General features: G+C 36.7%; 1 protein-coding gene across 1 annotated transcript; it reads left to right on the top strand.

Moving 5' to 3' along the window:
• Positions 1-8,640: 8,640 nt before the first annotated feature.
• LOC145672636 (uncharacterized) lies at positions 8,641-11,225 on the top strand. Its single transcript, XM_081741796.1, has 2 exons — positions 8,641-8,820; positions 10,695-11,225. The coding sequence occupies exons 1-2, from the start codon at positions 8,641-8,643 to the stop codon at positions 11,223-11,225; spliced, it is 711 nt and encodes a 236-aa protein (XP_081597922.1).
• Positions 11,226-16,466: the final 5,241 nt, after the last annotated feature.

The raw sequence follows: 16,466 nt of genomic DNA, 5'->3' as shown, positions 1-16,466 counted from the left end.
AACCAGGGAATTCTGTGTAATACCTCTAATTTTGGTATCTACATTAATAATTCTCGCAGTTTTTGGAACCATATCTTCCCTAATAATGTATATTTTCTGACCCACAATCACAGATTGCTTTAGCTAATTTGTTTTTATTAACACTGGAAGTAGAACAAACTCTTGGTCATTAATTATAACGGAGGATTTTACTACTATTCCTTTCGGTGTGTTTTTTGTGTCTGTGAACATATCCTCTACATTCACAGATTTTACATATTTAAATGACGTTTCTTTAACAAACAACTATCCTCAGAATGGAAAAAAATGACCACAGAAGGAACATACAGGACTTGCTGTTTCCTGAGATGGATATAATTGGTATTGTTGAGGCTGATTTACTAGGATATATGTTGCTTGTTGATTTTGAGGGAAGGATGTTTGTGGATAAAAGTTACAATTTCTGGAGGTTGAATTTTTGTGATGAAAGATTTTAGGATTGTGCTCACGTCATTTACTCTTTTGATTATTATAATATTGCTTGTTACGATAATACTTACCATTGTCTTTTGAGTTTCTAAAATGCCTACTTCTGTTTTGCTTGTGTTTGTTGTTATAATATTTATTTCCCGATTGCTGTGTTTCGTTAACTTTAGCAATTTGCAACATTCATTTTTCTACTTGTTGTTGTAATTGTTCAATCTTAATTGTGTCACTATTGTCTGAAATATGCTGACTAGTGTTTTTTGTTGATTCTTGTTTTATTTTTGATGACGTATGCTTTTCTTGCTGACGCGTGCTTTTTTCATGTGTGTCATAACATCGAATCGGAATCTGAAAGATTCAGTGCTTTGTTTATTTCTTAACTTTGGGATTACTGATTTCCATGATTGCAAGTTGTGCGATTCTCGCTGCTCTCGTCGTTTTACTTTTTCTTTAGTTTTTTTCAATTTTTAGCAAAGCTGAAAGTATTTCATCAACAGTTTTAAATGTTTGAGTTCCTACTCGTTCTAAAAAATATGGCTGTAAAGCAAAAACACTAAGAGCAATGACCTTCTCTTCTGCTAAAGTGTCATCAAAACTTTTAACAGCAACATATCTTAAACGAAATTTGTCACCGATTCACCTGGACGTTGAACACGTTCCCTTAACTGGTCTTCTATATCTAAGTAAAGAGTGGATTTTCCAAACTCCATACGAAAAAAAAACGCACGGAACATAAAATAAAAAAACTGTCAAAGAAAATATATCCTAGTCAGAATCGAACCCAGAATACTACAGGTTCATTAAGACGCCTCCAGCATGTCATTCTGTGAAGGCTTAATATTGGGGCGTAAATTGAGAATTGAATCCTTGACTATAGGTTCTCTGTGTATCAAAAGCTTAAGTTGATTTCTCACAGAATATTGCGAGAGATAGAGACAAACATGGATTAAAGAGAATAGGAGACTGATAATTGAGTGATAAAGAGGTTTTAATTTCATTACTCGTTTTTATAATGAAAATAAAGGCTGTGCTTGAGATACGAATCAGGGAATCTGAAACTATCAGATAAGATATATGACAATATTTATAGACAATAATTTTGGACATGAGTTTACCTTGGAACAATGAACGAAGTAAATCTGGTGTAAAGAGTGTGCCTGTCTACTCGGAAGTCATGAAAAGACTAATTGAAGCTGTTACAGCTGAGCCTGGTTCGAACTTCCCAATTAGGGAAGCGTGCAAAGTATACAACTCGCTATGCTTTCTAGGAGTTTGTCCAAGTTCAAGAACTCTGGCGTACAGATTTACAAATATGCTTCAAATTTTCATGTGAAGAGGGTGTTTAGTCTTGAGGATGAAAATCGATTGGTGAAATATATAAAAAAAATGAGCTATGGTTTGTCAAAAACAGTGTAAGACTATTGGCATACAAATATGCAGTTGGGAATGGTAAGAAAATTCCTGACACTTGGAATGTGGAGGAAAAGGCTGACGAACAATGGATGCGTGGTTTCATGCGAAGATACGGCAACGAATTGTCGATAAAAAGCCAGAACCTACGAGTTTGGCTCGTTCAACAAGCATCATCAAAGCAAATGTTGACTGCTTCTTAAAAATGTTGGAGATGTCCATAATTGCTTCGGTCTCATTCCCCAGAGGAGGGGTATTTTCCTTTGTTTTCCGATGATAACGAAGATAGTGCGGATGAAGAGTGCATATACTGCAGACAACCTTATAGGGAGATATAGGCGGAGAACAATAGATTCGTTGTGTAAACTGTTTTCGATGAACTCACGAACATTGTGCCGATTCTGACAAGAAGACTTGGAGGACTTACCTCTGTGACTTTTGTAGGGCTACTCATCCCTAAAACTGATTTCGATTCTGAAAGACAAAAGCTACTAGTTCCTAAGTTGAAATATATCCTTATGTTACAATGTATTATTTGTAGGCAATACCGATAGTTAACCTAAGCTCATCTGAAAAGCCTTTCTGAAGAAACTTACTATAACTATTATTTCGTAGTGTGAACATTGTGGTGGACAAACACCGTGTGCGTGGGTTTTCTCGGGGTTCTCCCGTTTCCTCCCACTGTCTTCATTCCACCATTTCATTCATTTCTCATAATCGCCGTCTTTTTTTAGCCTAACCGGCATAACGTGGGACGTAAAACTCGAAGATTTCATTTTCATTTCATTTCATATTTCGTAGTATGTTCATTTCTTTTATTTATTTTAATAATTGTTGTCTAGATCGCAAATACTAGTATTTTAGTTCATATTGCGTTTCTAATTTTTATACAAATGCTATGTTCCAAGGAACAAAGGGTACTGTTCCATGGTACGTCAACATGTTGTACCATGGAACATTAATAACCATGTAACTATTTTTCATTTATTTCTACAAAACAGTGGTATTACGACTTATAATTATTAAATTAATTATGGTAAATATGACATGTGGTGATGGTGGTGATGGTGATGGTGATGGTGATGTTTATTACTTTCTTCGATTCAAATAACTTATATTTAAGAGCAGTTATGAAAAAAGTGTTGCATGGTACAACACTCTCCCCTAAATGACTGCCCTTTGTTGGTTACAACACTTTAAACTATGTTCGGTCACCGTATTTCTCGATTTTATTTTGCTATTATTAATCCCGGACTAATGCCGGCCATTATGCTATGTAAGATGCTGCTGGTGTGTTGGGGTTTATTTAGGGTTAGAATTACGCTCGGATGTTGTTTAAAAGTATCAGACAAGGTGTGTCATAAGAATAATCGGACAAGGTGTTGAGAAATGGTAAGAACAAATGAAGTCCGTTACTATGTAATATAAATAGTGTGTTCTGGTATTGATGTTGGAATGGAACCATAGGAGTTCGGGGTAATATAGCGTCAGGGTATAAATAACTATCTGGAACTGTTTAATACAATGTTTTATTGAGTATGTTTAGTACAAGGGGTCCAGAAGCACGTAGAAAACACAAAATTTACAGGAGAAATGAATGATGCAAGTACTTAGACGTAACATAACGTAACCAAATCTAACCTAACCTAACGTAAAAAAACCTAAGCTAACCTCAATTAGCCTAAACTAACCTAATATTAGTAGAAATAAGCGAAATTCTATCATTTTTTGGAAAATTATGCTGGACCGCTACACTAATATAAACTAAACCAACGTAACCTAACCTACCCTAAACTAACCGAATGTGAACAGAAATTACCAAAATTGTAACATTTTTTAGAGAAAAGAGCTGGACCCCTTCTGCTAAACATAGGCCGTTTTATTTAATACAAATGTTGTATTTTAGATTCCTATTATTTTTGATACAAACTTTAAAGTGTGTAGGCATCCCTGGTGCCACTACTTTTCTTATTTAAAATAATTTCACTCTATAACAACATTGTTTAACACAGACGAATTCGAATTATATGCCTGTACCACTTTGGTTACGGCTCCAGCCGTAACCACATATTTTTAGCGCAAACCAATTATTGTTTAATACAATTTCATTATCCTATAACAATTTTTAGTACAGGAGTCGACATGGATAATAAGGCTGCGACAAACCTTTAAAACTACAAATGTGGTTATAAGACAAGATAATGAAACCAAAAATGGCTGAAGTAATTGAGTGTTGAAAATAAAATAGATTGAAGATATGAGGAAATTGAAGTGGCAATATTTCCTAGTGTGGTGTTAAGAAAAGGAAGAGAATTAAGTGAAAATTCACATTTTACACTGTACACACATAGCTACACTTAACCACAAATATATCCACATACACCCACAAATATCCTACACACTTTCATTTTATTTATTTTTTTCAGCTTTTTCCTATTTTTTTCACCCTGACCATCTGAGTAACTGGCCCTCTTCATTCCGCTGGAACTCCTCACTGATTTTGACTATTATTCATCCTTATTTTGTGACAATTCATTTCTTTAACTGATTTTGACAATTTATCTACCGAACCATGACTTTGCTGAAATATAATTTATTTTCTTCAAATTACTCCAATATATAATTCAGGCATTACGACTTATAATTCAGACAAAAATGGAAATGGCGACGTCCGCCATTTATAAAATTTTATACACTCTATTAAACAAGCAATTCAATTCTTCCACAAGTAATTCAATAATTTTGCATTTTTAGCACAAGGCTGTTACACCTAATTAATTACCGATATTGTTGTAATATTACAACACTATACGTGAAGCGGTGTTATTCTTTCCGGTGGCTAATGTACCGCTATGTTGATTTGTTGCGTTTCTGCAACATTTGACGTCGAGTATGATGCATATTACTGCCGTGTGTCCTGAATACCCAAAAGATATATTTTCATAATTTTCTCTCCATTCAATTGCAAAAAGCCGATAAGGGGTTAATAAGCATCGTTAATGCTGAAGAAGACAAGACAATTTAAGGAGAGTTAGAGCCAAGTGTGGCAATTGATATTATGGTGATTTATGGTAAAGCCAAGTGTATCTAAAGTTATTGGAATAGTTTTTGGAATACAGGTACCTGTTTAGCGGAATGTCTATAGATGTAGATGTGTGGCTTGTTGTGGTTGTGTAACCACAAATAAAGATTGACAGTGAAAAGGAAGTGATTTCAACAATCATTGGTAAACTTCAGTAGAGTTGAAAGTTAGTTGAAGTAATACTAAAACTTTACTAAGAAGAAAGATCACATTACCTAACAAAATGGAAATTAAATTTTAAGGAGCTGTGGAGGAAAATCAATCGTATAAAAATTTATTCATTAACAGTCCATGAGAAACCTCACGTTCGTTTTAAATCACTCTTTCTTCTAAATGGAGTTCATTGTGTTTGAAAACAAACACTTTAAATAGTAATCAGCACCGCAAACAAGATTTGCACCTGGCACTTGAACTATATTCAAACCGAACACTTGAACTAGCACTTATTATTGAGATTACATTTATATTTTTATCTAAAAAAGCACTTAAGTGTAATCATTGTTTATAAACCCTCTCCATTAGTTGTTTCCACACAGCTAGGATGTACATGTAACACACACAGATAATAAAATCTGCTGCGTCATGGTACTGAGAGGAGATCTTGTCCTTCTTCACTTTTCAATTTGTACTGATGTCTCGTCTCAAGATAACATTCCTGCACTAGTGGATCCTGAACTGTTGTTGTGGGGAGGGGGAGCGGATTAAATAGACACTGAATGTAAACTTGACGTACCGAATATATATATATATATATATATATATATATATATATATATATATATATATATATATATATACAGAGAAAAATCCGTTCTCCGGACAGCGGTATATTGTACAAATATACGGTATCCTCTTGCTTACTATAGAAATCAGTACGGAGCGTCATAGGTTATCCGTATGCTACATAGGCACTGCCCTTAGATGTTACATCATGAAGTTGCAGGATGTCTGACATCTAACAGTTTTCCGTATATCACATGCATATACTCATGTTACCTTCGTTAGCTACATGTTATATACGTCCATTTGTACGTGAGATCCTGACCGCTTACATTATTTCGTACGGAAAGTACATATAGATGGAACACTTATACAGAAAGTATTATAAAACATGCGTTTCAGTTATACGTCTGCTGCACGTTAAGTCCAAAAACTACAGGAATTACGCATGTAACTTATCTTTTTAAGTACGCCACCTACATTTTTTCTTAGTGTATAAAATTGAAAATGACTATAAAATTGAAAGTCACTGTTTGTGACTCTTAATCTCTTGAACCACCAGACTTGATCTCGATCAAATTTCCAACATACATGAGGTTCGGGACTTGGATGAATTTTATCATTTCACTTTGACAGAACAACGTAAGGGAGGGGGTGATATATAAAAATCAATATAAACAAAAATAAAAGTGACTAGGTTTGTGACTTAACTCTTGAACCACCTGACCGATCTCAATCAAATTTTCAACATAGATCAGATTCGGAACTGGAAACTTTTTTATAATTTCACCTTGACGGTAGACTGGTATATATATTAAAATAAATAAAACTTAATAACTCTTGAACCACCCCACCGATCTCGATCAAATTTTCAACATAGAAAACGAGGAACGAGCCTGTGATGATTTTGATTATTTTACTTTGACGGTGCAAATTAGGGGAAGAAGGAGGGGAGGAATATTTATAAATAATTGAAAATGGCCAGTATTAGTGTCGAATCTATAGCTTTTGGGGTCACAGAGATGAATGGGGCAGTTCCTATGGCGTACCCCACAACATAGAGGAGGAGGAGGGGGATACATATAAAAGTGATCGAATGTGGTCGATGTTAATGTCTAATTCATAGTTTCCGGGGTTACTAAGATAAACAGTGACACTTCCCGTCCCGTTTAAAACTAAATTCACCCCGCAACTTAGGGGAGGGATATATATATATATGAATGATCGAAAGCGAACGATATTAGTGTCGAATCCATAGTTTTCGAGGTCGCTGAGATGATCTTTCCGATGCCGTTTCAATTGACATTAAAAATGAAATCAGAATTTTTCACGAGTACCAAACATATGAGATAAGGAGTTGTGCATTTAAATTTTCATTTTAACCCAGTGAAGCGGGAACGGATGCTAGCCTTAGATACATGATGGAGACACGTGAGTCATACCGTCTGGAAGGCAGTTCTATTCCGAAGAGAATGATGGGCGAAACATGACCCTAGGGTAATTAGGGATGTGTCAGGGATTTTTTTATCAAAATATACTTCTGTATAGGGGAATATGGGACACTGTCGGTATATATATATTTTTGGCGGGCTTATTTCTGCACCTAGAAGATTGAAATTGTGCACAAACATTCAGCCCACCGAGTAGTATTTAACAGATTTTTTTTCAGATTTATGCGTTAAAACAGGGGGGGGGTCCAGAGGGGCTAGAAGTTGAAAGAAGGGATATTTAAACCAAGTAATCCCTTTTTTCAGGAATTTCCCACCTTAGATACATGATGGAGACATGTGAATAGTACCGCCAGAAAGGCAGTTCTATTTTGAAGAGAATGATTGGCGGATTATAGTCCTAGGATAAATAGAGATGGCTCAGGAAATTTTTTACCTGAGATCATGGTGTTTTGCGGTAATTTGGGACATTGTGGGAATTCTTGATAAAATTTCTCCCGCTCTTAGTGTTCAAGATATAAACTTGAAATTTGGCACACACATTCAGTATATCAAGTACTATTTATCAGATTTTTTTTAGATCTCTACGTTCACACAGGGCCGTCCCAGAGGGGCCCAAAGTTTTAAAAAAAATTCCCTCCGAAATTTTCCCTTTGACATCATTTTTCACTCTCCTTGTACATGGTATGAGCATGCAAGTGGTATCATTTGAAAGCCAGCTCTATTCTGAAGAGAATGAGGTATGAGTCATGATCCTAGGATAAATAATGACGATGCAGTAGCTGCTTGGAGAACCTGGAACATAAAAAATACCCCAAAAAGCCCGGATCCCGAAAGGGATATATACATATACCGTATATAGGGTGGTTTAAAAGTGTAGAAACCCCCTAATAAGGCGTAAGCATTGCAAAACATAACAAAAGTAGCAATGTAGGTGAAGAATAGAGATGAAGAAAAATGTTCGAGGAAACATCACAATAACGTCTGCAATCTTGAGTTTTACTCAACTATCTTAAATGGAAACCGCAGCATATCATTTTAATAACAAATTTTGATAAAAATTGAATGACACTCTTAGTTTTATTCTAGCGCTAGCCATTACGAAGTTATGTCTGTTTGTTTGTATCGTTGCAGGTGACTTACTAGCAGAAGATGACCCTGACGCATGCAGAACGTATTAACATCGTTCTGATCTCTAAAGAACGAAGCACTAGGGTGATTGCAGACGATTTTAACTGCCGTCATCCTGAAATACTGCCATTAACATGTGTTTGAAACGCTGAAGAAATTCCAAGAAACTAGATCTGTGGTAAATAAACAAAAGAGTAGTAGACTACTCACGGCGACAGACGAGGCAACAACTGTGACAATCTTGGCATCATTCAGTAAATGTTCCAAGAGAAGCACGCGTAGTGTAGCGGATGAAATGGTGTTAGTTCCACCTCAATCATAAGCACTATGTCAGTGAACAAGTGGCACCGTTAAAGCTGCAACTTTACGAACCCGTTACAGAAGATGATCCAGATCGTCATTTGGAACTTGTTTAATGCGCCACAGAACAGATACGACAAAATCCGTATGTTCGCCTCTAATGTAGTATATACTGACGAGGAAAACCTTTATGTGTTGGGTGAGGTTAACAAACAGAATGTGCTGTACTGGTCGGATAGTAATCCACATTGGTTTGATATGTCCGTAGGTGTTTCTAGAAAAATGATGGTATAATGTGGAGTGTTGAGGACTTACCTTGTGGTCCCATTCTTCATCGAGGCGGCTTAACGGCTATGGCTTATTGATGTATATTAAAAGACGACATTTTGCCATCATTCCTGTCGGAGGATGGGTCATTGTCTGAGGTTTTTCAGTACTATTACGGTACCTGCGTCCGTGATATTGCGGTACGTCGGACAGTAATCCATATAATCGTTAGGCGTTTCCTAATGCGTGGATTGGTCAGTGAAGTTTTGGAGAATGGCTCCCTCGTTCCTCTAAACTGACTAGTATTTGTGAGGCCATGTATCTGTTATGTATGCGGTGACTATTCGGAAACATTCATTTCAAAGAACGAATTATTGTGCATGTTTCAACACTACAGGCGGTACTTTGAATGGCTGGGAACTCAAAATGCATCTGACAATTGACTGAGATGAGAAACACATTCTTTTGTTTTCTTTCACACACAAATTTCTTTTGTTGGGGACACATAAAAAAGTCATAACTTCCTAATCTTTAGCGCTAGAGCAAAGTCAAAAGCGTCATTAAATTTCTACCAAAACTTGTTAAATGACATATGACTTCCATTTAAGACAATTGCGTACAATTCAGGATGGGTGACGTCAATTTGTTGTGATTTTTAAACATTTTCCTTCAGCCCTATTCCCCTCTTACATTGTTACTTTAGTTACATTTTGTAGCATTTACCACTTATTATTAAGTGTTTGCACACTTATGTACCAACCTATGTATATGGGACGGCCTACATAAAAGAAGGCAGCCGGATAATACCAGAGAGGAGCAAATAATTTTGTGTAGTTCTCTGAGTAATGCTGGCTGAGCCGACGTGCCGCCTGATTCGCAGGTGTTTATCATCTTGCGGGATATGTTCATTTCTTCCGCGGCGATATGGCGCAGGTCTGACGCTGGATTTGTAGTTTTCTTTAGCCGGATTTCTCTGTTTGTTCAGTTTTGTAAGACCCATGTAAATCTAATGAACAGCAAATGCCACTTGTTTTCATGTTAAGCTCTTAGTAGAACAAAGATGGCTGACAGCGCTACAGTCGATTTAAACACTCTTTTGTTCAAAATGAGAATCGAGTTCTCTTGATTTTAAATCTGCTTCCATATTTCAATTGGAATTTATAAGTCGTGGTTCTGCCCTCGATAAGTTGTACTTCTCTTATAAGTTACAAAATTCGTCATTGTTTAATATCAAGTGAACTTGTTTCAGTTTTACTTATTGGTTGTTGAACATTACCAACGTCTGTATTGTTTCTACGACAGAAAAATATTGGCTGAAAGACAATTGAGAAATTTCTCAAACTCGTTGATGGACGGACATGATGTCATTTAAAAAAAAAAAAAACTATATTGTGGTTGGCAGTAAGTCAACTTCCTCCCACAGAAATGTCCAGATTTCCAGGAAACCCTGGAAAGTAAGTATCTACGCACTCTTTTTTCTTCACTATTCTAATTTTTAGAACTAAAGAGTCAAACACACGTTGGATTTCCTTTGTATTCCTCACATCTTCAAACTGTTTTCCTTCTTGGGAATTTGCAGGAAATTTAGAAAAAAAATTGATTCAGATACTATTAGTTAAAAAGAAAGAAAAATAAGATAACATTAGAGTTCTTTCTTTTTTCCATTCTACCACTTTGTGATACACAATCTTACACAAGATGAATGTAGCTGTTTCCAAATACTCAATGGTTCCCTTTTGGTGTTTCTTTGCTTACAGAAGTAGATGTATGGAGAATATCTTGAGTACAGAGTGCGGCAGATATTTGAGAACACATAGTATAAGTAATACAGTATCATGTATGTCATTATAACGCATCTCTTTTTGTTGCAGGTAAACGTGGGAAACACTACGCTGACCCAGGAAATGAAGAGGTATGAAGTCATTGTCTCCTTGGCTGCAGGACACACCGATTCCAACACCGCTGCCTTCCTGAACGTCGCCCGGTCATTCGTCTTCGAAGTTCGGAGAGAACTGGAGGCCGACAGTGGTGATGTGGAAACTGTTTCACACAGGAGACGACATTGTCAGCTCTCGGACAGGACTAGGACGCCCGAATTCATCGCTTCCGTCCAAGCTGTTGTCGAAGCGGATCCAGGGAAGTCCATGAAAGCACTCGCAAGGGAGAAGCAAGTTGACGAGGCCACCATTCGACGTGTGGTGTACGAAGACCTCCGTTACAAGTCGTACCTGATGCAGAGAGGCCAGTTCATGTCCGCTAAAACCAAGGAGAATAGAGTGACCCGCGCCAGGAGCCTTTTGAACAAGCTGAAACATTTTAAGCAGCCAGAAATGCTATGGTTCTTCTCGGATGAGAAAATCTTCGTCCAGGACCAGAAGAGGAACTCCAGAAATGATCGGTGACTAGGTAAAACACCCGGGGAGGTTCCGACCGTCATGCACGCCAAGTTCTCCGCTTCCGTGAAGGTTCTGGGGGGTCCTGAGCAGTGAGGGTAACGTGATTCCTCTACATTTCTTTAGTCAAGGGGCCAGAGTCAACGCCGTTGCTTACAACGATGAGTTGAAGATTGTTGTGCAGCCCTGCATCACTGCTATAGAGAACGGCAGGTTATATGTTTTTCAGCAGGACTCCGTTCCCTTCTATACGGCCCATTCAACCCAAGAGTGGTTCGCCACGAATTTTAAGGACCAGGTCATCCCAAACATGTGCCCCCCAGTTCCCCTCATGTCAACCCTTTGGACTTTTACGTCTGGGGCGTGGTTGAGAGGGCCTCCAATAAGAATCCACACAACGCTGTTGCGGCTCTCAGGGCAGCTATTGTGGATGCCATGACAAACTTCCCAGGACCAACCTCATTCATGCCTGCCGACGGTTTCTACACCGTTTAGAGGCTGTTATTGCGGCAGATGGCGGTTTCATTGAATTATATCGTGTGTTGGGTCTGTCTTCATATGTACATAACGTTCAATGGTCATTAAGTGCTCTATCTTCAGTCTCTGCTCCTTTTTCCGCGGATGTTATTTTCTTCTCAAATAGCTGCCGCGCCCTGTATTTCCTGGAACTAACGATCTTATCTGTAGAGGAAAGGGGGCAAGAGTACGCATTTTGTGTTTTGAATGGTATATTTCAAAAAATAGATGCTACATAGAGATAGAAATTGATGGAAAATATAGCATGCTTCTTACTCTATATAACGTGTAAGTTATGAGTTAATACATAAAATGATTGACATGTACCACACTGTTTTTTGGAGTAGTGCGAATGCGTACACATATCCCCACTTATGGGGCAGGAATACGCGATTCTATGAGGCAAAAGTGCGCACACACTAAATAACTCACAAAGTTACATTAAAGCAGAAGGACATTCCGCTCGTACGAAGGACATTCCTCATGCCACCATGTAAAACACTTAGCACATTGCATCAAGTCTTCCTCAGGAGGATCTATGTAGACACCGTCACAACTGAGGCAAATATATAATTCTTCATTTCTTTCTTCTCTCTTGTTGAAAACGCTATCTGTCGTGATGTAGAAGGAACTGTTTAGTCAATTTCTGTTGAAGTATTGTCTTCAGTTGGGATGACAATATGATTTCAGATTTAACGTCAGCGCGGGTTTTTTATCAACTTTACATAAAACTGAAGAGGCGGGGAAGTGATCGAGATCATTCTGACATGACGTTTACTAGATATAGACGGTATGCACTCTAGATTGCCTTGTGAGTGAGATTAGAGGATTGTGAAGATGTATTGTCAGCACTCTTCGTTGAATGAATATTACGCGAATTTTTGCATAATGAGTCGTTACTAATGGATGTAGATGTGTCTTTAGATACCTCACGTTCATCATTAGTCACACTAGAAGGCAAAAAAATCTTCCTCTTTGAACACATTTTGATTTACCAGGAAGATGACACATTTACGAAAGCATGCTGTAGCATTTCCAACCGTTGCTGCTTTGAAATATGCACCTGCAAATGAGGCGCTTAGTATCAAAAGCCGCCAAATTCTCTCTCTCTCTCTCTCTCTCTCTCTCTCTTTTTTTTTTTTTTTTTTTTTTTACCGAAATTGAGTTATAAATCGTTTCTTATATGTGTGATCTAAAGGAATTCTGTGAAAAGAGTGTTTTGTTTAAAAACTTAATATATCATACTAAAAACCTAGTTCAAGTATCAAACTTTGTACGCATATATATGGAGATTCACTGCACGTTTTGCAAGATTACTTGAAACTAAGCTAAACTGATGTGGTGGATTTTGATACAAGGCGCCTCAAATAATGATGCTACTTGAAATTGAGTAATGTTTCGTCCAGGATGGTTCCTCATACATGTCTCATAAAATAATGTGCATCATGTCTTTAAGGTTCCAGGTCATGTGTTTCAGGTTCCCCTAACACAACTTTATTCGCTGTAGATTTACCTTTGGTTGATAAAACTTCAGGCAACTTCTTTGGGACCATGTTTATTCCTGTTTTGTTCATATTGCAAACATTCTGAGGTTCGATGCCATTCTGCTCGATACATTCTTGTAAAGTTTAAAAGAAGTTATCAATTTGTATTTTACTGAAGCCTGATGCTTTTCCCATGCCAGTTGGAACGCGTTGCCACAAGGTGATAACAGTATTTCTACGCCGAAAACCTTGAACCCAATCCGGAATATTTTAGTCACTTTTTACATATTGATACGCTTGTTCACTATATCTACTACATGCATGTTAAACTTTCGATTAACAGTGACAAACCACAACTCACATGGCTATATACTTTTCTGAAACATTCCCAGAAAACAAATCTTGAAATGATTTTGTCAGTGGCGTATTTAAGGGGAGCTTCCCGGCTTAAGCTCCACCGAAATTTCATTTAATATTTTAAAGTATATGAAATATCTTGCAGAATTTTCATATTTTCAGGAATTAAGTTAGCAAAGCCCCCGTCGTAAATAAGCCACTGGATTTTGTCAGTGAAAGTTATTACTACTTTATGGGGCAATAGTACACATTCGCACTTTTGCCCCGATCATAACTGCTCATACTTGACCCACTGCATGAATTCAAACGGGACTCAGTGTAAGTCTGTCATCTAGTGTTCATGCAAGATCACATGCACTTTGATAGAATGCTTGATTAATGTATAATACTGAGCAAAAACAGCACAACTTATCCATATTTATATGTCATAGAAAAATTTCAATAATTTAGTTACCAATATTACTTGTAAGTGTTGAAAAAGCATGTTTACTTAAGTAGAAATTGACGTAATCCTTCCTCCATCTTCAATGTTGGCTTGCTTGTGGTAGCCATTAATCTTGATCAATACGTCATTAACAGCATTGACAATTTACGTTGTTTTTTTTTTGTTGACATTTTGGCACTTCGTACTCTTGCCCCACTCTACTCTACCTATCGTCATAAATTGGCGTAATACAGACAAAATAACAAAGAATCGGCTGTAGCCAGTGGTGCTATTCAGCCGGTTCGCTACAACCGGTTGTTAAAATATTCCGAGTTCGCAATACAGTTTGTTATACCCAGACATAAAACACGCACACGTATGACCTAGCCAGAGTGATAGAAAGAAGTGAAATTTGTGGAAACATTTCCGTACTTTTCCTGCTTCCTCGCATTGTTGTGAAAATAAACAACTTTGAATTCTCCACACCCACATTTCGTAAGGTTTCAGTCTTTCTTCGTCGATTTTGCATAATGTTCATATGTCTGCATTATACACTACAATACTCCACATAAAGCATTTTATGAGATGTTTTTCTCAACTCTCCATTCAAGAACCGCAAAATAGACTTTTCTTCCTCCTAAATGCTTCCCTGTCTCTTCCTGTTCTTGCTTGTATTTTACGATCGCACTTAATGTAATTTATAAAAGTACTACCCAAGTATCGAAAAGCAGTTACCTATTCTTATTCCCCCTTTCTACTTCTATATTTGAAGCTAGGTTAGCATGTTGAAATCACAACATTTAAAACATAGTGTGAAAATGCAAATTAAGATAGATGTTTATTACATGCAGTGTTTCGTATTGTAAAACTAATTTTGCTACGTATTCTATTTAAAATACGTAGTAAATTTTAGACTGACTAAAAAGAAATTCTGACTGACTGATCAGTGACTAGGCCGAACTGCTTAAGTTACAAACTTGATGTTTGAATAGTACCTAAATTTTGTGGCGTAGGGTACCACTAAGGTAGGATTTAAAACAAATCGACAAGGAAAGAGGGGGATGAACTATGGATAACAATTATTATAAGATATCCATATCTAACGATCATTTAAGTTTAACGACATGAAATTTCGTTTTCAGATTTTCATTTAAAATAATTTAATGCGCATTTCAGCGTTACTTTTTAATATTTGATGTAAAAGGAAAGAAACTGTGCGACAGTGATTTACTAGATGCCTATACGAGGTGTTTCGTGTAAGCCTTCGAGTATAGACCAATTCTTCATCAAGGTGCAGAAAGGACTGAAAATATTGCCGGCAGTTAGACATGGAGACATTTGCTAGTTTTTATTCTAAAGTAAAAAAACATATCAGACTGTAAGTAAAGCTAATATGCAAACTTCAAAATATTCGAGAGATAAGGGTTGCATAAACATCCAGGCGAAAATAATAGATATTTTAAATTCTTATTATAAACGCAAGATACCTTAGTCTCTCAATCACGGTAATTCCTAATAGTGTACAGTCATGCGTAAGCAGAGGATGAATAATTTAAGGTCTGAATCCCTACCCCAAAAATCCCGGCTTTTTTGTAAATTTGGTTTAATTTGAGGGATGATTTTACAAATTTTAACATGATTTATCCTCGTATTAATTCTGACCCCAAAAGAAAGCTTTGAACACCCTCCCCCCGAAATAAATTCATGCATATGAGCCCGGTCAAGCTAATATTTGTCATTAGTTGTGCAGCCTCCTACCTAACGCCAAGAGATGTCTCTAATGTATAGGTAGTCCATACTGTGAACTAGCTGAGGGCATGGAGAGAACAATTAATTGTTAATAAAAGACAAACCACACAGTAAATAATATTTGTGTTAATTCAACACGATGTTTCTATGTTACTCTAGTAGTATTAAATTTTGACACATGTCTGGTGCTGCTTCAGCTCAATTGAATTTTGAAATAACTTGTTAAAATAGAAGCGGTTAAATCAATTACCTCATGTGTTCTTTACGGGTTGAAATGTACCGAGAACAAGTTTAAGAACATCTAAAGTTGGTGACAGCACTTATGATAATGTAAATTTTCTCCGAAAATTCATAGAAGTATATTTATGTGAAAAACTATAGGAAATACAGTACATAGTTCGTTACTTTATATAAATGTTAAATATACGTGTTCATAGCTAAAAATAAAAACTAATATAAACTCTAAGGTAGTTACTCAGATATTTCTGATATCCATCAAAGCTATGTGCACACTGAAAATTACAACACAACTATATCTACCTGATGCACAGAATTTTGAGGCAACTTTCATACTTTAGTCAGTCATATTGCTTAGCAAATGAAATGTTTGGCTGATCTCTTACAAATAATACACTTGTCAATATTCGTGCCTTTAAGACTTGTATTCACTATATACAACATTGTATATATCATATTGAGGAGCACTGTGGCACTGGTCCT

This window comes from Thermobia domestica, chromosome 16, assembly GCF_964235325.1.
Source record: "Thermobia domestica chromosome 16, izTheDome1.hap1.1, whole genome shotgun sequence".
Lineage (NCBI taxonomy): Eukaryota > Metazoa > Arthropoda > Insecta > Zygentoma > Lepismatidae > Thermobia > Thermobia domestica.
This window is presented reverse-complemented; position numbering and strand designations above follow the sequence as displayed.

Excerpts from the sequence above, each read along its gene's own strand:
- LOC145672636 (XM_081741796.1), top strand. The coding sequence starts at position 8,641 with ATGATCCAGATCGTCATTTGGAACTTGTTTAATGCGCCACAGAACAGA. Across the intron at positions 8,821-10,694 it reads CACATTGGTTTGATATGTCC|GTAAACGTGGGAAACACTAC; the intron begins GTAGGTGTTTCT and ends TTTTTGTTGCAG.